At 45.9% G+C, this 24,104-nt stretch overlaps 1 protein-coding gene across 1 annotated transcript; it reads left to right on the top strand.

The window, feature by feature from the left end:
* Positions 1-262: 262 nt before the first annotated feature.
* LOC141121763 (uncharacterized) lies at positions 263-22,974 on the top strand. Its single transcript, XM_073611484.1, has 8 exons — positions 263-371; positions 1,608-1,735; positions 1,822-1,945; positions 2,059-2,156; positions 2,237-2,434; positions 2,557-2,698; positions 7,658-8,717; positions 21,483-22,974. Exons 3-8 carry the CDS (start codon positions 1,861-1,863, stop codon positions 22,483-22,485), a joined length of 2,586 nt encoding a protein of 861 aa, XP_073467585.1. The 5' UTR covers positions 263-371; positions 1,608-1,735; positions 1,822-1,860; the 3' UTR covers positions 22,486-22,974.
* The last annotated feature ends 1,130 nt before the right edge of the window (positions 22,975-24,104 follow it).

The raw sequence follows: 24,104 nt of genomic DNA, 5'->3' as shown, positions 1-24,104 counted from the left end.
TCTTTTACAAATACAGTGACTCTATTGTAATGCATTCTATGGTAATATTGCATTGCTTGTACTTCCTGTTTCCTGTTCTGTGTTTTCTGTTCCTGTTATACAATTCAATATGACTCCTCAAACAGCTTGCAGTGTCTTCATTTATACTTATACTATAAACAGCCGTGTTCACACTACAAGATGTTTCTTCAGCTGCAGTTCCTCTGAGCTCCACAAGGTGGTGATCTCACTGCTACCCAGTAAAAAAGTCTCTATGGAATACAGACAGGAAGTGATGTCAGATGCAGACAGGAAGTGATGTCAGGTACTGACAGACATTCCATTTGGAAAGACGTAGAGAGGAGTCGTTGCTGGATCTGGCGGCAGAGGAGGTAATATGTAGATTAACCCCTTCAGGGGGATCAGTTGATGATTAATATATCTTCCTTCCAAAGCTGGCCATACATGGTTCAGTTTTATCGTTTAGCCAGCGGGATGAGAGGAAAAAACTGAAGTGATTCCCCCATCCACACATTGGAGGGGGATGGGGGAATCCTCCCCGCTGCACTATTGTATTCTGACAATGGGGGGCGCTCCTCCACTCTCAGAATACACAGATCAGTGATGAAGCTATTGGCTGCAGCCGCTGATCGAGTGACTTTTATCCGGCAGTGACCACACATGGATGGAAATGTGACTGATCCCTGCTGAACCAGCTGAATTTCCATGTCTCTATGGTCACCATAAGTGACTTCCTCCCCTCCCCCTCATCTCCTTCATTATGTAAGTCATGCTGAGATAATCTCCCATTGGCTGAGCAATATTCTCATTGGTCTCTGAGCTCCTTCTTGCTATTCCTCGTCCTGCCTGTTGTTTCCTTGGATTGATTTTCTGTGTAGTGACCCCGGCTTCATCTCTTGGATGCGCTCATCTGTTGCTTGTCCTGACCTTTATCCTGATTCCTGGATCTCCTCCTCATCTCTCCTCCATATCCTCTTACACAGCTTTTCTCCACACCTGCAGTGATCCTGGGGGGTGGAAACTTGGCACCAGCACTCAGTGAAATCCATCCCCACCATTAGGAGCTCTGGAGAAAATTGTCTGCTATTTACACTCCGTTCCTCCGCACGTCACCTGATCACATGAGAGCTTACTTTCACAGATTCCTGACAGATTTCTGTATGGTAAAGGTCAAAGTTCACTCTTCAGTTTAGGAGAGGTAGGACACACCCAGGAAGAATGATTTGGTTTGCACAGGAGCCTCATATAGAGGACCCCTCAAATCTCCCCATCCAAATGTCCCTCCATCCAAAGTCTATATGTCCTATGACATCACTCTGACTTCATAGCTCCTTCTAACAATGTCCCTCCTTTGGGCTTTTTTTCTGATGCTCTTAGGATGTGGGCGGACCCTTGGCATCCTCACTAGCAAAGTAGGACTGTTGGTCCTGCATTGTATGTAATTACATCAGAATGCCTGCAACAAGCTTTTAACCTGCATAGTGTGGGGGTCCTGTGTGGGTAAATTATATCTCAGTATGAAGTGGGGCTTTAATAAATTGGACAATTAAATTGGTGAGGTGAGGAGGATTCTGGGAATATCATTTGATTTTACTATTTGTGTTCAGATCTAGAATTTTCCTCCTGTGAAATCTGGAGATCATATGACCATCACATTGCCTCCACCTCCCTCCCTGATAGAATAGAGAAATACAAAGAAGATTCTAGAAGTCACCAGAGAGATCATGGAGGAGAGGTGAGCGGTGCTGGGAATTCTGGGACATTATCCAGTAACAGACAAGGGATGTGTCTGGATGGTGACTGTATCATTGTGTGTGTCAGGTTCCTATAAGGTGTCAGGATGTCACTGTCTATTTCTCCATGGAGGAGTGGGAGTATTTAGAAGGACACAAGGATCTCTACAAGGACGTCATGATGGAGAATCAGCCGCCCCTCACATCACCAGGTAAGAGGAGACTCTGTAAAGGAGAGAGCAGTACGGAGGGTCCACCTAGATCCCCCATCATCTGATAAACACATAGAAACAATGTATTCAGTCAGTGTGTGTGTTTCATACAGATGGATCCAGTAATGGGAACCCACCAGGGAGATGTCCCCGTCCTCTGTATTCCCGGGATTCCACACAGGAAGATCACACCATCCCTCACCATCATCAGGTAGATGATTGACAATTATTGGTAGTTCTGATTTATACACAGCATGTTTGTTATAATGAATGTTTAATTATATCTTTCAGCGTGGAAATCTCAAGGATGATAATATTGATGTTAAAGAAGAGTATAAAGAGGAGGATGAGGAGTATGGAGTGATGGAGGAGTTATCAGAAGGACACAAGGATAAGATGGAGCCACCAAATAACAGGAACCCACCAGAGAGATGTCCTCATCCTCTGTATTCCACACAGGAAGATCACACCATCCCTCACTGTTACAAGGTTGGTGGGACGGAGGTTATAAAACACACTTTATAGAGACAATGTGTGGATTTTATATGTGATTTTACAATAATAAAGCTTATATCTTACGGATGATATTCACTCTCATTTTCTTGATTTAGAGTGGAGATCCAATTGATATAGAATTTGAGGTTAAATCAGAAGAAGAAGAGAGGTATGTGAGGGATGATCAGCAGTCTATGGAGGAGGATGGAATAACAGGGACATTTATAGAGGAGGACACTCCTACAGAGATCAGCACAGGTGGGTCATTAACACTAAATACATTCCTCCACCCATACTGCTCACTGATTGGTCCAGAGTAGGGCGGGGGACTGAGTGATATCAGTCTGTAATCCCCTGGTCACTTTCCTGAGTTGTGTTCCCCGTCCTGTATTCCTGTATTTCTCTCGGATAATCTTCCTTCTCTGTGCTGCAGACACAATTTATGTATCTAGACTGGATTTATGGAGATTTTGGGGTTCAGCTGGCAGCAAAATGTTCATTTTTACCATAGACGTTACTATTCTTAGGCACCTGGGGTATGTGTTTTGGGACTTCTGCCCAATACCCGGGTATGGCAAGATGTCTGACAGAACAATTCTCCCAGGGTTACTTACTCTGTTGTCTGCTCCAAGTCACTGAGTGCAGTCTCAGGAGATGGGAGGCAGCGGTGTGGGACCTCTGCAACTTGTCTCATGTAAACATTTAATCTTCCACTGATTGCTGAATACCAATGTTATGAGTCCTGACCCTTACACCAGTGCTCAAAATTTCAAGTCCTGAGCTACTAGCCAGGCCTTAAGGGTTACTCGTCACTAGTTGATCCACCCAACCCAACCAGTCTCTGCCCCTAAACACACCCTCAGAAATTATCTAATGAAATGACACTTAAATGTTTCATGCAGAATTAAGTTACAAAAATAAATATTAACAACAACTTTATCAGTGCCCCTCAGGACAGCGTGACCAGTGCCCCTCAATAGAGTCTCACCTGTGCCCATCAGTATAGTCTCACCTGTGCCCATCAGTATAGTCTCACCTGTGCCCATCAGTATAGTCTCACCTGTGCCCATCAGTATAGTCTCACCTGTGCCCATCAGTATAGTCTCACCTGTGCCCATCAGTACAGTCTCACCAGTGTCCATCAATACAGTCTCACCTGTGCCCATCAATACAGCCTCACCTGTGCAGAGGAAGAGTCGAGCTGGCCGATCATCAGAGAGCGGGGATTGCCCGCTGTAACAGCTTTCATTTGAATTGCTGGGTTCCCGGTGCCGCTCACTTTCACACAGTCCCGCCCCCTCACCCGACACCTCCTGGCATTGGACCGATGTTCTGTCTATCAAATGTGCAGGGCGAGGAGGCGGGGCTGTATGTGACCGTGAGCCGCGCTGGGAACCCAGCAATTCAAATGAAACCTGGTACAGTGGGCAATCCCCGCTCTCTGATGATCGGCCAGCTCGACTCTTCCTCTCCTCTCTTCCCCTGGCTAGGACAACGGCTTCCGTTCAACCCCCGCCTGCTGGTGGTGCTCACCCCCCTCCTCCAAGGCAGCCCGCGTTTGCCAGCCATCATTTTCCACTCGCAACATGCGAGTAGGCGAGTGGAAAATTTGAGGGCCGCCTTACACTATATACTATATATACTATATATGTTGTACATTACATACTCCTGACCCCTGCACTATACACTCAATTTTGTACATTACATTATTCTGATACTATAAAATCCTAATGCCGCGTACACACGGGCGGACTTTCCGGCATACTTGGTCCAGCGGACCAGAGTCCGCCAAACAATCCGATCATGTGTAGGCTCCGGCGGACTTTTTTTTCCCAAAAGTCCGCCGTACCTAGATTTGAAACATGTTTCAAATCTTAGTCCGCCGGACTCGCCGGCCTCCGTTCCTGACGGAAAGTCCGTTCGTCTGTATGCTGGTCCGACAGGCAGGGTATTGCATCTCGCGCTCGCTGCAATAGAAAAAACGAATTTTTCCTATTGCGGCAAGCGCGGGGCATACCAGGCCCTTAGGTCTGGTATGGATTTTAAGGGGAACCCCCAACGCCGAAAAAACGGCGTAGGGTCCCCCCTAAAATCCATACCAGACCCCAATCCGAGCACGCAGCCCAGCCGGTCAGGAAAGGGGGTGGGGACGAGCGAGCGCCCCCCTCCTGAACCGTACCAGGCCGCATGCTCTCAACATGGGGGGTGGGTGCTTTGGGGGAGGGGGGGCGCCCTGCGGGGCCCCCCCACCCCAAAACACCTTGTCCCCATGTTGATAAGAACAAGGGCCTCTTCCCGACAACCCTGGCCGTTGGTTGTCGGGGTCTGCGGGTGGGGGGCTTATCGGAATCCGGGAGCCCCCTATAATAAGAGGGCCCCCCCACCCTATGTGAATGAGTATGGGGTACATGGTACCCCTACCCATTTACATAGGGAAAAAGTGTCAATAATAAAACACACTACACAGGTTTTTAAAATAATTTATTAGACAGCTCGGGGGGGTCTTCCTCCGGCTTCGGGGGTCTTCTTCCGGCTTTGGGGGTCCCTTCGGTTCCTCTTCTCCCGGCGTCCGGTTAGTTCTTCACCGCTCTCTCCGGCCTCTTCTCCCGGTGTTCCAGTTCTTCTGCCGGCTCCTCCGCTGTCTTCATGCCGCTCTTTTGCCAGTGGAGGCCCGGACTTCTGTTTTCTTGTCTTCTTGGCTTCTTCCCTCTTCTCTTCTCCAGATGTTGACACGATGGTCTCTCCGGCTGGACTGCTCTTTGAGCGCTCCGCTGTGACTTATATAGGCAGAGACCCCGCCCCCTTATGCCGTCACAGTCCCTGGGCATGCTGGGACTGTGACGGCATAAGGGGGTGGGGTCTCCGCCTATATAAGTCACAGCGGAGCGCTCAGAGAGCAGTCCAGCCGGAGAGACCGTCGTGTCAACATCTGGAGAAGAGAAGAGTGAAGAAGACTGAAGCCAGAAGTCCGGGCCTTCGCTGGCAAAAGAGCGTCATGAAGACAGCGGAGGAGCCGGCAGAAGAACTGGAACACCGGGAGAAGAGGCCGGAGAGAGCGGAGAAGAACCAACCGGACGCCGGAAGAAGAGGAACCGGAGGGACCCCCGAAGCCGGAAGAAGACCCCCCAAGCCGGAGGAAGACCCCCCCGGAGCTGTCTAATAAATTATTTTAAAAACCTGTGTAGTGTGTTTTATTATTGACACTTTTTCCCTAGGTGAGTGGGTAGGGGTACCATGTACCCCATACTCATTCACATAGGGTGGGGCGCCGGGATCTGGGGGCCCTCTTGTTATAGGGGGCTCCCGGATTCCAATAAGCCCCCCGCCCGCAGACCCCGACAACCAACGGTCGGGGTTGTCGGGAAGAGGCCCTTGTCCTCATCAACATGGGGACAAGGTGCTTTGGGGTGGGGGGCCCCGCAGGGCGCCCCCCCCTCCCCCAAAGCACCCACCCCCCATGTTGAGGGCATGCGGCCTGGTACGGTTCAGGAGGGGGGGTGCTCGCTCGTCCCCACCCCCTTTCCTGACCGGCCGGGCTGCGTGCTCGGATCGGGGTCTGGTATGGATTTTAGGGGGGACCCCACGGCGTTTTTTCCTAAGGGACCTAAGGGCCTGGTATACCCCGCGACGGGGCTCGCAAGGTGTCAATCTCGCCGATAAAAGCGGCGAGATTCACTTCCTTTTCTAGTCCCGTCGTACCCGAGTCACGTTCAAAATGAACGGACTTGGCCATGTGTGGGCAAATCCGTTCATTCTGAAAGTCTGCCGTAACTCCGGCGAAAGTCCGTCGGAAAGACGGGCAGACCTAGCCTGCCGGAAAGTCCGGTCGTGTGTAGGCAAGTCCGTCTGTTCAGGTAGTCCGTCGGACCAAGTCTGCTGGAAAGTCTGATCGTGTGTACGAGGCATAACTGTTGTATCCTATATAATAAGTTGTACATTACATAGTCCTGATTTCTTTTGCACCCATTTCCTACCAGCTGGACATTTTATATCTGATGATTTGATTGGAGCACAAACTTTTACATGTTGATGATAATGTGATAACATCCTCAAACTTTGGAACCTTAAACAGAAAGTGATAATGAGGGAGGAGTCAATAACCCAATGATGGTGGTCTTCCGGATCAGTCCAATCTTAATCTTGCTTGTTCTCCCCCCATCCTCACTCTCTGACCTCTGGTGGGGCTCAGCCCCACTGTTATTCATGACTAAATCTTGGACTAAATAAGGAAGTGCAGGACTTCTTGTGTTGGGAAGATGACAATGAGTGATAGAGGGGTTGGGGACACTCTTCCTATAACTCCCTCATCACTGTCACTCCTATAAAAGACAGTTCTCATTGTTTCCTCACTCTCTGACTAAGGTCCATGAATAAAGAAATTAACTGGTAGGAGATCAGATGACCCATTTACTAGTTACCTTGAGAGAGGAATTGTAAGATCCTCAGAGACCACTGGTCCACATCCCCACCTTCCATCCCCGAATGGCTTAACAGAGTGAATCGTATTGCTGAGATAGAGGAGCTGATCTATACTACCTTTGGATAATATTTCCAAATACACAGACACCTGGGAAGCATGGATAACCTTAAAAAAAAACCAATCGTATCAAGATCTTAGAAACGCCTCAAACTAACTCAACTCCCAAATGGGGCGACTCACCCCTGGGCGTGAAGCCAAATTCAAACTCCAGCCCATTCATAATACTCGGAGGGTACTGAACACTAGAAGCTGGAGAGGGTAGTTGGTGCCGAATTTACCCCCTCTTCTCAGCAGCATTCCCCCCTTGTTCTTCACCGCATTACCTCCCCCTGCTCGTTCCCCCCCCCAATTTTTTTTTTCTCTCTCTTTCTCTTCCTTCCGTCTTCTCCTCGTGTACCCCTCTTTCTACACCTTTCTTCCCCCTTTCCCCGCTTGAACCTCCTCCTGAAGATATATACGACTAGATGTCATAATCATCCCTGATTTTCTGCCCATAATATAGAGATGTCGAATTCCGGCTCAGAATGTTCCTATTTGACTGAATTGTAGTCGTATATGTATTGAAAAGACAGGCTCACTGAGCCATGGTTGTATACGCTAATTCTGTGTTTTCTCAATAACATGTTTATGCAATAAAAAAAATCCTCAGAGTCAAAGCTGCCTGATGTGGGCGTAGTCCTGGTTTAGGGAAACCAATCTGCTCATGTCTAGTAATAATCTTTTTATTTCTATTTTAGTAGATGGACGGGAGATGAGGAAAACCTCAGAGGATTCTCTCACTTTGTCTCCAGACTGTAAATTAGAAGATGAGGACATTACACAGTATAGTCCAGGTGAAAACCTGGCTACCTCAAATGTCCATCCGGCAACACACAGTGTAGATGAACCATCGTATTCCTCTTATCCTGAGGAACCTCAGACTATGAGGGACGGTGCCGTCCTTCCAACAGAGAAGGGCTTTTCCTGTACTGAGTGCGGAAAGTGTTTCCGTTTTAAATCCAAGCTTAATGAGCATAAAAGATCTCACACAGGGGAGAAGCCGTATTCCTGTCCTGAGTGCAGGAAATGCTTTTCACGGAAGTCCAGTCTTTCCACACATCAGAGATCTCACACAGGAGAGAAGCCGTATTCCTGTCCTGAGTGCGGGAAATGTTTTTCACAGAAGTCCATTCTTTATAGACATCAGAGATCTCACACGGGGGAGAAGTCGTATTCCTGTCCTGAGTGTGGGAACTGTTTTTCACAGAAGTCCATTCTTTCCATACATCAGAGATCTCACACGGGGGAGAAGCCGTATTCCTGTCCTGAGTGTGGGAAATGTTTTTCAGTGAAGTCTGATCTTTATAGACATCAGAGATCTCACACAGGGGAGAAGTTGTATTCCTGTCTTGAGTGCGGGAAATGTTTTTCAGTGAAATCCGATCTTTACATACATCAGAGGTCTCACACGGGGGAGAAGCCATATTCCTGTCCTGAGTGTGGGAAATGTTTTTCACGGAAGTCCAGTCTTTCCATACATGAGAGATCTCACACTGGGGAGAAGCCGTATTCCTGTCCTGAGTGTAGGAAATGTTTTTCACAGAAGTCCATTCTTTCCATACATCAGCGATCTCACACGGGGGAGAAGCCGTATTCCTGTCCTGAGTGCGGGAAATGTTTTTCACAGAAGTCCATTCTTTCCACACATCAGAGATCTCACACAGGGGAGAAGCCGTATTCCTGTCCTGAGTGCGGGAAATGTTTTTCAGTGAACTCTAGTCTTTCCACACATCAGAGATCTCACACAAGGGAGAAGCCGTATTCCTGTCCTGAGTGAGGGAATTGTTCCTCACTGAAGTCCTGTCTTCCTGTACATCAGGGATCCCACACAACCCTCGAGGTGTATTAGTGCATTGAGTGCGGGAAATGTCTTCTATATGAATGTTGCTGGACATCACAGCTCTCATGTGGGGCAGAAGCACACCCTGATATACACCTCAGATATACTCCATGACTGATCTTCATCATGTAAGAAACAGTTCATAAGGAGATCAGAGATCACCAAAGACATGGATGAAGTGTTGTACCGTGTTGGCCATTGATAGCAGTAGAAAAATAAAAATGGAGTTATTACCTCTCATTGGCTGAGTACATTTTCTAGTGTTAGATTTCACAGACACTTAGAGGTTTATTTTTATTTTTTTATTTGTTGAACGCATTCACCCAGTCGTGATGAATATTGGATGTATTTTATTTCATATACTGATTTCTTTGGCTCCATCTAGTGGCCACAATGCAGTATTGTACTATTTTTACTAATGGAGGTATGTCAAGACAAATATCCCATTATGTCCACTAGATGGAGCTGGCGATCATAGGAAATTACTGTGCTGCATTAATGCCAGATTTTGTAATGGTTGAATGAATATTTGTCACATTGAATACATTTTCTATAAGTAGACTCCTTAGTTTCCATCATCAAGTATAGATTCATATAAATAACTGGGTAGTGGCGAACGCTGGACCGGTGGTTATGGACATTGGGCCTGTGTGTCCCTCCTAATTGCATGCTACAGAGGAAGATGTACATTAACACGGGAACCAGAGAGTTACCTAGAGGACAGTTATTGTGCAAGTGTACACAGTGTGTGTTCATCTATAAAGATGGAGGCCCACCTTAAGGTTGAGTATTCCCCAACAGCGGCCTCAGCCTTATCTCAGGACATTGATGGCACAGAGTAAAGGTACCCCATGTGTGAGGCAATCACCCTGTTACAGGTGCCTAGCATTGTCCAGAAGAACCTCACTCGGGGGGGGGGGGGGGGGTAGTCCTCGCGTGTGACCCACACATTTTGCCCAACGAGTTATCGGGGAACATAAAGGAAAGTGATTAACCCATCACTGTCTGGGTGATAGGAACCCCAAATTGTGTGGAAACCCAGTGGAACCAGCACCACAATATACCCAAAGATACGGGGCCCCAAAGTTGGTTCACAAAATGTCATTCTCTGCTGCAGAAAAGTGCTTGACGTTTTCTGAACCGACTTTGGGGCCCTGTATCTCTATTTTGGAGACCCTTCGGGTCCAGAGACCCCAAATTTTGGCTGCAGCTAGGGGGCATCTAGGAACCCTTAACTACCGAGTTTGAAGTTCGGGGGACCTATGGCTGCAAATGGGCACAGTGAGGCTGCAAATGGGCACAGTGAGGCTGCAAATGGGCATTGTTGACCCTCTTTTCCACTTACAGTAGCTGAGCATTTCTCACCCTAGGCTTATACTCCAGTCAATAAGTTTTCCCAGTTTTTTGTGGTAAAATTAGGTGCCTCGGCTTATATTCGGGTCGACTTATACTCGAGTATATACAGTATATATATAATGTTTTGGGTTCTAAGTAATTTTCTAGCAAAAAAAAGATTTTAACTTTTAAACACCGAGTCTGAAAAATAGGCCCGGCCCTTAAGTGGTTAATGTGAGATCTGGGGGTCCAAAAAGACCTCAGATCTCACATTTACATTTAAATGCAATAAAAAAAGTATTTATTTTTATCAATAAACAAAATTTCCCCTTTAAGACCATTGGGCGGAAGTGATGTTTGATGTAGCTTCCGCCATCCAATGGTATGGAGCCGAGTGGGGGGTCATCTTCCCTTCACTCGGCATAAAGCCTCTCAGGGGACAGCTTCGGATTGTCTCCGCCACGACCGACGGCTTCGGTAAGCACCGGAGACGACCAAAACATAGCGGGATTGGGGTCCCTCTCCCACCCCCGATATAAGCGATCTTGCGGCAAATTCGCCACTTTTATCCCAAAACCAACCGCCTGCCATTCAAGAATCTGTTCCTCTTTCTGTTGGGGTACCCCAAGGCTCCGTCCTTCGGTCCCTCCTATTCTTGCTCTATACCACTTCCCTGGGCCAGTTGATAACCTCCCATGGCTTCAAATACCACCTCTACACCAATGACACCCAGATCTATCTCTCCACTCCTCAACTCACCCCCTCGATCTCACAGATCTCAAACTTGCTGAATGACATATCGGTATGGATGTCACACCACTTCCTCAAACTTAATCTTTCTAAAACTGAGCTTGTTATATTTCCTCCTTCACGGTCCCTCTCCTGTGACTTCACCATTAATATCAACAACACAACCATTGGTCCCTCCACACATGCCAGGGTCCTGGGTGTAATCCTTGACTCTGACCTCTCCTTCAGCCCCCATATCCAATCACTGGCTAAATCCTGCCGCCTTAACCTCCGCAACATCTCCAGAATTCAACCCTTCCTGACTAATGACACCACAAAGCAACTTATTCACTCCTTGATTATTTCCCGCCTTGACTACTGCAACTCTCTCCTTAATGGCCGACCCTTACCTCCCCCCTTCAGTCTATTATGAATTCTGCTGCTAGACTAATACACCTTACTAACCGATCCGTGACTGCTGCTCCTCTCTGCCAATCCCTTCACTGGCTTCTCCTATCCCACTGTGTAAAATTCAAAATGCTATACACAACATACAAGGCCATCCACAACATCGCCCCCATCTTCATCACCAACCTCATCTGCAGATATCGCCCAAATCATCCCCTCTGCTCCTCCCAGGACCTCCTGCTCTCTAGCTCCCTTATTACCTCCTCCCATGCTCGCCTTCAGGACTTCTCCAGAGCCTCTCCCATCCTCTGGAATTCCCTGCCCCAGTATGTCCGATCAGCCCCTACCCTGTCCACCTTTAGGAGATCCCTGAAAACTCATTTATTCAGGGAAGCCTATCCCACACCCATATAACTGTCCCTGAGCCACCCCCATCAAATCATTCTTTGCAGCTATTACCTTTTGTGCCACCACCCCCTCCCTTTCAAATGTAAGCTCTACGAGCCGGGCCCTCCTGTACCTTTTGTATTGTACTGTAATTGTGTTGTCCCCCTTATACATTGTAAAGCGCTGTGTAAACTGTTGGGGCTATATAAATCTTGTATAATAATAAAAAAAATAATAATTTTTGATGATTTATGTGCACACACAATAGGACAGCACTGTGACACATAATGCTCTTCTAGTTGATAAAGGGAATACTTACCTTTGTTACAGCAGCAGTCCGGTATAAGTTATTTTTGTAGGTATTTGAGTTGTTACACATAGCGCAGGTTTTATTCTTTTTATATTGGTGACATAATTGTCCAAATCTGGGGATCAGGAGCCATTTCCACCCTTTACTCTCGGCTGGGGTTCTTTGTATCCATATAACAGATGTTCTACATGACTAAATCTGCAATCAATTTTACTGCAAAATCAAAGGGGCCAAAATGTCTCCCCCCGAGCAGTAATATATTTCTATCCCCCTTGGTGGGAGTGGAGATGACCCCATCTATAAGGATATACAGTACATACACACACAGCACAAGGCCGTGTTCACACTACCAGACGTTTCTCAGGGCTGCAGTTCCTCTGAGCTCCACAGGGTGGTGATCTCATGTCTACCCAGACAGGAAGTCTCTATGGAATAGACAGGAAGTGATGTCAAGTACAAACAGGAAGTGATGTCAGGTACATACAGGAAAATCCGGGTGAGAGATGAGTCGGAAGGAAGTAGAGAGAAGACGTTGCTGGAAGTGGCAGAGGCGGTAATAAGATCTTATTTGCTATTTACACCCAGTAACCCCCCTGTAACAAGCCCCTTGCTCGCTCGATTCCACTCTCCCGACACTCCTCTGTGGCTATAGAATGAGATTGCAGATCGCAACATCTGATGGTTCGGTCATCCAATGCTCCGGGATTCGAACTACAGCTATGTGCCGATCGAATCCAGTTGTGATAGCTCAGAACAAACACCAGGCAGGCTGTATGTAAGTTCAAACAGGGATCTCACTTTTATGGATGCACACAACACACTTTTATACACAGCAGTTTGAACACCCCGCCCCCAACAACCACTTTCCTATTGGTCAATTATAAAGTATACTTTAGTCTTCACTCAGGTCCTCTTGTCCATGCAAATGAGGACTTGAAACAAGGTCAGCAGAGAGTGGTCCTATAGCTTGAATAGGTGGACTGATATGTGTAATGACACAGAGAAGCCCCAGGGGGTAATTAAAGTACATAAACAAATGGTCAAACACAGAACAATGCCTTCCTTCCAGACCATGGAGCCGTCTGGAGGGGGTTTGCCTTAAAACAGGGCAGACAACCCCCCACTGTGTAATAGAATCAAAGGAGAAATACTTCAGTATTCCAAGCTTCATGACAATCCAGTATTCCAAGGTTCATGACACCCCCTTTTAGTGAAGGTCAGAAGTATTGGATATTTGTATTTAGTTTTATAAAATGGACAATCTGTAATCCGGATGCAATGTATAACACAGTCAGTTTATCTGTATAATTTGGAGTGTGAGTTCCGGGGTCCCCACAGGGGGAGGACATGAGGCTCCCTCAGTAAGAAGCACATAAATGATTGTATATTGTGTCAGGATAGAGCCAGACACCTCGGCACCACCTGAATCTGAGGTGAGGTCTCTGGCTGAATTCACAACACAAAGAAGGGGGTCAGTCTGGTGAGAGTCGCCTTCCATGATGGACACAGAGAGGAGCTGATGGCTGCAGACCTCACTGGAAGGTGCTTAGAACTGCTGAGTCTGATGGATCAGTATGGACTGGGTGCTACTCTCTGCACTCTGGGACTGCTGGGACATATAGTTCTGTATTGTCTGTACTGCTGAGCTGCAGTCAGACCCTCCCAGCCCCCCTCCAAGGGCCCATGGACTTCACCCTGCCTACCCTGCTTCAGCTACCAGCCCCAATCCCTGTGGGCCTGGATCTCTGCTCTGTTCTGGACTTATCCCTGCCTGGATCTCTGCCCTGTTCTGGACTTAGCCCTGTCTGTCTGGATCTTTGCCCTGTTCTAGACTTAGCCCTGTCTGCCTGGATCTCTGCCCTGTTCTGGACTTAGCCCTGTCTGCCTGGATCTCTGCCCTGTTCTGGACTTAGCCCTGTCTGTCTGGATCTTTGCCCTGTTCTAGACTTAGCCCTGTCTGCCTGGATCTCTGCCCTGTTCTAGACTTAGCCCTGTCTGCCTGGATCTTTGCCCTGTTCTAGACTTAGCCCTGTCTGCCTGGATCTCTGCCCTGTTCTGGACTTAGCCCTGCCTGCCTGGATCTCTGTCCTTGAGTACGGGATCCCCATTTCTGCTGGGCCATCCTACGTGGTGTTACATTGCCACCTGGAGGAATGTTTCTTTCTACTGTGTCTTGCTACCCTGATGTGCTAACACTGCTCTGCCCATGTGCCAAAGACTTTAACCCCGCTGTACCAAACACTGCTCTGCCCTGTGGACTATCACCCCTTTGCTGTCCCATATTGCTGTCCTGAGGAGCACGCTTCATTGCTGTGCCTTCTGTTTTTGCCCTGTGGACTACCTCTGCTTTGATGTCCCATATTGCCCCCCTGAGGATCACTCTTCATTGCTGTGTCTATTGTTTGTTCTGTGAACTAATTCTCCTCCTGCCTGTAAACCGAGTCCCCCAATAAACGCCGGCGTGTCGGGTTCCTGGTGATTTACCTCTGTGTGCTCTCTCTCTGCACTCTTCGTTCATCACACCCTCGTCATGTCCGTCCTCTTCCTCCATAATCACTGTGACGTTTTTTATCTCCAGCAGATGATGATACACACATATATAGTGTGGAGACCTAGATTAACCCCTTCAGGGGGGATCAGCACAAGGGTTGTCACCATATCCCATAAAAACTGAACACATATTGATTACACGGGTTCTGTGGCTGAACTCACTTAGTGCCTTATCTGCATTTAATTATCCTCAGAACCCGCGTAATTTATATGTGTTTGGTTTTAATGGGAAGAGGTGGACAACCCTACGTGGCTGCACTATTGTATTCTTGTTTCCACACTATATATGTATCATCATAGAATACATAAAGGTAAGAAACCTTCAGCCTTTACAACCACTTTAAGTCATGCTGAGATAATCTCCCATTGGCTGAGCAATATTCTCATTTGTCTCTGAGCTCCTTCTTGCTATTCCTCGTCCTGCCTGTTGTTTCCTTGGATTGATTTTCTGTGTAGTGACCCCGGCTTCATCTCTTGGATGCGCTCGTCTGTTGCTTGTCCTGACCTTTATCCTGATTCCTGGATCTCCTCCTCATCTAACACCCAACATAGAGAATGGAATTTGTGATCCAGAAGGCCAAATTTTTGGAGACTCCCGGACCCCAAGAATCATAGTGAACACTAAACTGTCCAGATTAAATATTTTCCCACTGGGGACCATAGTGCTTAACCACTTCAGCCCCGGAAGGATTTACCCCCCTTAATGGCCAGGCCATTTCTTGCGATTTGGCACTGCATCGCTTTAACTGACAATTGCGCGGTCGTGCGATGCTGTGCCCAAACAAAATTGACGTCCTTTTTTCCCCACAAATAGAGCTTTCTTTTGGTGGTATTTGATCACATCTGCGGTTTTTATATTTTTTTGCGCTATAAACAAACAAAGAGCAACATTTTTGAAAAAAACAAAACAATTTTTTTTTACTTTTTGCTATAATACATATCCAAAAAAAAAAAAAAACTAATTTATTCCTCAGTTTAAGCCAATATGTATTCTTCTACATATTTTTGATTAAAAAAAAAACGCAACAGGCGTATATTTTTATTGTTTTTACTACTAATGGCGGCGATCTGCGATTTTTTTTTTTTTTTTTTAACGGGACTGCGACATTCTGGCGGACAAATCTGACCCCAAATGACACTTTAGAGAATAGTGACATTATTACATTGATCAATGCTATGAAAATGTACCGATCAATGTAAAAATGACACGGGCAGGGAAGGGGTTAACACTAGGGGGCAATCAAGGGGTTAAATGTGTTCCCTCAGCGTGTTCTAACTGTAGGGGGGATGGGCTACCAGTGACATGACAGAGATCACTGTTCCCGATCACCAGGAACAATAGATCTCTGATATATCACTAGGCAGAACGGGGAATGCCTTCTTTACATTCTGCCTGTGTACAAGGCAATCGCGGGTCACCGGCAGAGATCGAATCCGCCTGACCCACGGGCACACTCCCACAGTGTGCAGGGGTGGCGATTTGCGCAGGAGAGCCAACCTGCCGCCGTATAACTGTGGCGGGCAGTCGGCAACTAGTTATATATATATTGACCTTCATATTACCTCCTGATATCCTCATCCTATTATTGTACAACCAATCCAGATAATTCTCTGTTATCAATGTTATCTGTCTACAGGGAAACCTTCATAGATGACGGCACCAATGAGGATGGAGGAGGACCGGAGTCACATGACTGAGAAGATACTAAACCTCACCCTGGAGATCATCTACCTGCTGACCGGAGAGGTGAGGAGGATTGTGGGAGGTCACATGACATCACTCTTATCTCTATTAATAAAACACAGACCTGACCGGAGAGGTGAGGAGGATTCTGGGAGGTCACATGACATCACTCTTATCTCTATTATTAAAACACAGACCTGACTGGAGAGGTGAGGAGGATTCTGGGAGGTCACATGACATCACTCTTATCTCCATTAATAAAACACAGACCTGACTGTAGAATGTAGAAGCATTTAACCTGCGTAGTGTGGGGGTCCTGTGTGGGTAAATTATACCTCAGTCTGAAGTGGGGCTTTAATAAAATGGAAAACTGAATGGAGTGGTGAGGAGGATTCTGGGAATATCATTGATTTTACTATTTGTGTTCAGCTCTAGAGTTTTCCTCCTGTGAAGTCTGGAGATCATATGACCATCACATTGCCTCCACCTCCCTCCCTGATAGAAAAGAGCAATACAAAAAAGATTCTGGAAGTCACCAGAGAGATCATGGAGGAGAGGTGAGCGGTGCTGGGAATTCTGGGACATTATCCAGTAACAGACAAGGGATGTGTCTGGATGGTGACTGTATCATTGTGTGTGTCAGGTTCCTATAAGGTGTCAGGATGTCACTGTCTATTTCTCCATGGAGGAGTGGGAGTATTTAGAAGGACACAAGGATCTCTACAAGGACGTCATGATGGACAATCAGCCGCCCCTCACATCACCGGGTAAGAGGAGACTTTATTGTAAAGGAGAGAGCAGTACGGAGGGTCCACCTAGATCCCCCATCATCTGATAAACACATAGAAACAATGTATTCAGTCAGTGTGTGTGTTTCCTACAGATGGATCCAGTAATGGGAACCCACCAGAGAGATGTCCCCGTCCTCTCTATTCCCGGGATTCTACACAGGAAGATCACACCATCCCTCACCATCATCAGGTAGATGAGGAACAATCACTGATAGTATCATTAGGATCTGTACATTATCTGCATTGTTACAATTGATGTCATTTTTATTATATATTCAGAGTGGAAACCTGAGAGATTCTAAAGTTGAAGTTAAAGAAGAGATAAAAGAGGAGGATGATGAGGATGGGGTGATGGAGGAGTCAGAGTTTCTAAAAGAACACAAAGATCTGTACCAGGACACCATGGTGGAGTAATCCAGCTACAGAAACCCACCAGAGAGATGTCCCCATCCTCTGTTTTCCCTGGATTCCACACAGGAAGATCACACCATCCCTCACCATCATCAGGTAGATGATTGACAATTATTAGTAGTTCTGATTTATACACAGCATGTTTATTATAATGAATGTTTTATTATATATTCAGAGTGGAAACCTTGGGGATGATAATATTGATGTTAAAGAAGAGTATAAAGAGGAGGATGAGGAGTATGGACACAAGACACAAGGATATGATGGAGCCACCTAATACCAGGAACCCACCAGAGAGATGTCCTCATCCTCTGTATTCCCAGGATTCCACACAGGAAGATCACACCATCCCTCACTGTTACAAGGTTGGTGGGACGGAGCTTTTAAAACACACTAGAGTGAGGAGGAGATTTTTTATGTGATGTCACAATATTAAAGCTTATGTCTTACAGATGATATTCTCTCATTTTCTTGATTTAGAGTGGAGATCCAATCGATATAGAATTTGAGGTTAAATCAGAAGAAGAAGAGAGGTATGTGAGGGGTGATCAGCAGTCTATGGAGGAGGATGGAATAACGGGGACATTTATAGAGGAGGACACTCCTACAGAGATCAGCACAGGTGGGTCATTAACACTAAATACATTCCTCCACCCATAGTGCTCACTGATTGGTCCAGAGTAGGGCGGGGACTGGGTGATATCAGCCTGTAATACCCTGGTCACTTTCCTGAGCTGTGTTCCCCATCCTGTATTCCTGGATTTCTCTCGGATAATTTTTCTTCTCTGTGCTGCAGACACAATTTATGTATCTAGACTGGATTTATGGAGATTCTGGGGTTCAGCTGGCAGCAAAATGTTCATTTTCACCATAGGTGCTACTAGACCTAGACACCTGGGATATGTACTTTGGGTCTTCTGCAAGATCTGACAGAACAATGTCAGGAGGAGGTGGGTGGCTCTGAGAAGGCAAGATATCTGACAGAACAATTCTCCTAGGATTACTTGTTCTGTTGTCTGCTGGCTGTGCCGGGTGGAGAAATATGTCTGTATAGTCTCAGACCCAAGTCACTGAGTGCAGTCTCAGGAGATGTGAGGCAGTGGTGTGGGACCTCTGCAACTTGTCTAATGTAAACATTAATTCTTCCACTGATTACTGAATACCAATATTATGAGTCCTGACCCTTACACAGGGCTCAAAATTTCAAGTCCTGAGCTACTAGTCAGGCCTAAAGGGTTACTCGCCACCAGTTGCTCCACCCAACCCAGCCAGTCCCCGCCCCTAAACACACCCTCATAAATTATCTCAAGAAATGACACTTAAATGTTTTATGCAGAATTAAAAGACACATTTTTGAGTATAGCCTCATATATTAATGAATAATATATAATATGAAAGTACCATCATCCAAGTTGATATGTGAAAAATTGGAAAGGTGGAAATGTGGGGGCAGTTGCTCACGCTGACCAATACACATGACCACCTATAGTGATTAATGGACTATCTCTGTACTGATACAATGACAAATTAATTGTGATAAAAATAAAAATTTAATACATATAAAACATACAAAAGTATTAAAAAAATACACCACAAATAACTAGCTACTAATGTGGAGTATAGGTTCTTTCCCTAAAGGAAAGTAGTATAATGTAATAATATTTTTATATGAGAGCATGTATACTCTAGCATAAGTATATATGCAAAGCCTTACTAAATAAGCAGAGTAGACAAATGTTGTACAATTATTTGTATAGAAACATATGTGGACTAACCGGATCCAATAATGGAGCAGACATAGAGACCATGATTAAGAAAGTAAATCCTGAAAAAATGTGTTTGTCTGGGAAATCAACCCCTTTAGTAAGAAAAGAGGAAAAAAGTTGTCTGAAAGGTGGTCTTTTAAATGAAACAAAAAATGCAGGGAATACAGATGAAGCACCAGGTAAGTGCTAGGGTGAATAAAGAAATGAGCTGGTAGGAGTCTCAGAGATGAAGGGCTGAAACAACTAATTGTCATAATTTGATTATAATCGATTATGAAAATAGTTGTCAACTATTTTCATAATTGATTAGTTGGTCAGTCGATAATTGGCCTGGAAACAGAATGAATTATTTCTTTACATATCAGAAAATACAGCTCAGTACACCATCCATACATGTCAGTAAATGCATGAGAACTTGAATGTGTGAGGAGCAATGCCTCATGGGACATGTAGTCCTGGGCAAGAGAAAGAAGCAAGTGATTCTAAAGGCAGACATTTTTTTATCTTGCTATAGGGGAACTCTGTACTATACTTTGTACCTTCCTATAGGGGAACTCTATACTATACTTTGTGGCTTCCTATAGGAGAACTCTATGCTATACTTTGCAGCTTCTTATAGGGGAAGTCTATACTATACTTTGCAGCTTCTTATAGGGGAACTCTGAAGGCAGAAGGGTCCAGAAGTGCCAGGGGGAGCGGTCCAGAAGAGGAGAATCAGGGCTGCTCTGTGCAAAACCATTACACGGAGGAGGTAAGTATGACAAGTTTGTTAAAAAAAAAAAAGAATTCCAACATTTACAATAACTTTAAGGTCTCTGTGCAGGGAAGATCAGCATCTCACCCCAGAGAAGGTGGAGGCTGATAGACTGGAGGTAATAGAAGGCATTACTATTACATAAAGTAAAAGTTTACTAGTATTGTGCATTATATATAAAATTATTATATCCATGAAAAAAGTCTCAGCTTTCAGTATTACTTTAATATAAAAGTCCCCCTCCTCCCCCTCTAACCTCCATATATCTTCATGTGTGACTCCCAGGTAAAATCCCCATATATCCTACTTCTGGGTATATTTATTATTATATATATGATATAAGATATATTACTTTCACTATTTCACAGTATAAATGAATCCCTTATAGTAGTGATTATCTGCTGTTTTTGTAATATAAAGGAATATTTTTTAAACCCCATCATAACAGATGATTAAAAAAAAATGATGCTGCTGCTACTAAATGTCCTATGCTGGTCATACACAGATCGATTTTTGGACAAGAATATTATATTATTTCATATTTGTATGAAAATTATTTATACATTCGATGAATGAATGAGTGTAGTTCAAAAATTCCACTTGCTTTTAATTCAATTTTAAAATTAATGTAACTTCTGAGAAAAAACCACATAGACGATGTGAAAATTAGTTTGATGAAGAAACGTTTTCTGTTCTGTTCCTTTGAATCTTCCTGTCACTGTGGTGGAAAATGAACGCCGATTTGACCCCACTAATGGTTAGAAAATTGGATGAATGTTTTTTTGAAAGAAAAATGAGTTTGTGTACGGCCAGCATAAGTGACATCAGGTGCAGGGAGCTTGTACCCACCTACCTGTCTATGACAAGGGAGTCTGTCATCCATCATATTATATTACACTCCTGTCTGATCATCTGCAAAACAGCGTTTTACCTCTTTTTTACATTTTAATAATGTTGATCTCTGATATGTAGCAGATTCTCCCTCTAATAATACATCGATCTGTCTGTTATTCTCAGAGTGGATTAAATATCCAACTTTATATCTGGATATTTATATTTACCGCTGTATATAGATATTCAAGAATATTAACTCATTTATACACCAACCTGTTTTTGAGGTTTTTTTCCAATTAGTTGATGAATCAAAATAATAATTGGCCAACTAATCAATTCTGAAAATAATCATTAGTTGCCACCCTACAGAGGACCCATTTACTAGTTACCTTGAGGGGGAATTGTAAGATCCTCAGAGACAAAGCTGCCTGATGTGGGCGGAGTCCTGGTTTAGGGAAACCAATCTGCTCATGTCTAGTAATAATCTTTTTATTTCTATTTTAGTAGATGGATGGGAGATGAGGAAAACCTCAGAGGATTGTCTCACTTTGTCTCCAGACTGTAAAGTAGAAGATGAGGACATCACACAGTATAGTCTAGGAGAAAACCCGACTACCTCAAATGTCCATCCGGCACAACACAGTGTAGATGGACCATCGTATTCCTCTTATCCTGAGGAACCTCAGACTGTGAGGGACAGTGCCGTCCTTCCAACAGATAAGAGGTTTTCCTGTACTGAGTGCGGGAAGTGTTTCAGTTTTAAATTCAATCCTAATGTTCATAAAAGATCCCACACAGGGGAGAAGCCATATTCCTGTCCTGAGTGTGGGAAATGTTTTTCACAGAAGCCCCATCTTCACACACATCAGAGATCTCACACAGGGGAGAAGCCGTATTCCTGTCCTGAGTGCAGGAAATGTTTTTCAATGAAGTCCGAGGTTCACACACATCAGAGATCTCACACAGGGGAGAAGCCGCATTCCTGTCCTGAGTGCGGGAAATATTTTTCACAGAAGTCCCATCTTCACAGACATCAGAGATCTCACACCGGGGAGAAGCCGTATTCCTGTCCTGAGTGCGGGAAATGTTCTTCAATAAAGTCCCAGCTTCACACACATCAGAGATCTCACACGGGGGAGAAGCCGTATTCCTGTCCTGAGTGTGAGAAATGTTTTTCAATGAAGTCCCAGCTTCACACACATCAGAGATCTCACACGGGGGAAAAGCCATATTCCTGTTCTGAGTGTAGGAAATGTTTTTCAGACAAATCCAATCTTTACAAACACCAGAGATCTCACGCGGGGGACAAGCCGTATTCCTGTCCTGAGTGCGGGAAATGTTTCCATTTTGAATCCGGTCTTAATGTGCATATAAGATCACACACAGGAGAGAAGCCATGTTCCTGTCCTGAGTGTGGGAAATGTTTTTCAGTGAAGTCCCATCTTTACAGACATCAGAGATCTCACATGGGGGAGAAGCCGTATTCCTGTCCTGAGTGCAGCAAATGTTTTTCACAGAAGTCCCATCTTCACATACATCAGAGATCTCACACAGGGGAGAAGCCGTATTCCTGTCTTGAGTGCAGGAAATGTTTCCATTTTGAATCCGGTCTTAATGTGCATATAAGATCTCACACAGGAGAGAAGCCATATTCCTGTCCTGAGTGTGGGAAATGTTTTTCAGTGAAGTCCAATCTTTACAAACATCAGAAATCTCACACGGGGTGAAGCCACTTTCCTGTCCTGAGTGAGGAAATTGTTCCTTACTGAAGTTCTGTCTTCCTGTACATCAGGGATCCCGCACAACCCTCTAGGTGTATTAGTGCCTTGAGTGTGAGAAATGTCTTCTATGCAGTAGGTGACCGCGATATTGTGTCAATCTCGCCGCAGTTATCGGCGGGATTTGACATCTGCGAGCTCCGTCGCGGGAGCCAGTGCCGAGATGGCTCACTCATCGGGAAAGGAAAATTTTTTTTCCTTTCACGATGAGCGACAGGCAGTGCTGACAGCTGTCTGGTATGAATCCTGAAGGGGAACGCCGCGCCAAATTTTAAATGAAAAAACTGGCGTGGGTTCCCCCCAGGGGCATACCAGGCCCTCAGGTCTGGTATGGTTTGTAAGGGAAACCCCTTGCGCCCAAAAATCAATGTTGGGGTCCCCTCAAAATCCATACCAGACCCATATCCGAACACGCAGCCCTGCTGGTCAGGAAAGGGGATGGGGATGAGCGAGCGGCCCCCCTCCTGAGCCCTACTAGGCCGCATGCCCTCAACATGGGGGGGTGGGTGCCTTGGGGGAGGGGGGCACTCTGCAGGCCCCCCCCCCACCCCAAAGCACCTTGTCCCCATGTTGATTAGGACAAGGGCCTCTTCCCGATAACCCTGGCCGTTGGTTGTCGGGGTCTGCGGGCGGGGGGCTTATCAGAATCTGGGAGCCCCTTTTAATAAGGGGGCCCCCAGATCCTGGCCCCCCACCCTATGTGAATGAGTATGGGGTAGTAGTTTATTAGGCAGCTCCGGGGTCTTCTTCTGACTTCTCCCGGTGTTCGGCCTCTTCTCCCGGGCCCCTCCGCTATCTTCTTCCAGCTCTTTTGATAGAGGGGGACCTGGTCTGCTGCGCTGTCTTTTTCCGTCTTCTCTTCTTTTCTTCTCTTCTTCCGATGTTGACTCTCCGGCTGGAATGCTATGTGCGAGCTGCTGAGCCATTTATATAGGCGGTGACCCCGCCCCCTTGTGACGTCATGGTCCCAGCATGCACAGGGACTCTGGGGTCACGCCCCCTTATGATGCCAGAGTCCCTGCGCATGCTGGGACTGTGACGTCACAAGGGGGCGGGGTCACCGCCTATATAAATGGCTCCACAGCTCGCACACAGCATTCCAGCCGGAGAGAGCGTCGTGTCAACATCGGGAGAAGAGAAGAAGAAGAGAAGACTGGACAAGACAGCGCAGCAGACCGGGTCCCCCTCTAGCAAAATAGCTGAAAAAAGATAGCGGAGGGGCCCGGGAGAAGAGGTGGCACACCAGGAGAAGAGGCCGAACACTGGGAGAAGTCGGAAGAAGACCCCCTGAAGTCGGAAGAAGACTCCGGAGCTGCCTAATAAATTAAATTAAAACCTGTGTACTGTGTTTATAGGGTGGGGGGCCGGGATCTGGGGGCCCCTTTATTAATTAAACAATCTCCTCGTCTCTTATGACAATCTCCTCGTCCCTTATGACAATCTCCTGGTCTCTTATGACAATCTCCTCGACCCTTATGACAATCTCCTTGTTCCTCATCTAGCAGAGAGCTCAGCAGCGGTGTGGGAGTTGATTGAAAACTACAAGCCGACATCGGCAAAGGACAGAA

This window comes from Aquarana catesbeiana, unplaced genomic scaffold, assembly GCF_042186555.1.
Source record: "Aquarana catesbeiana isolate 2022-GZ unplaced genomic scaffold, ASM4218655v1 unanchor229, whole genome shotgun sequence".
Lineage (NCBI taxonomy): Eukaryota > Metazoa > Chordata > Amphibia > Anura > Ranidae > Aquarana > Aquarana catesbeiana.
Note: the sequence above shows the minus strand (reverse complement) of the source record. Positions and strands in the feature narration are given on the sequence as shown.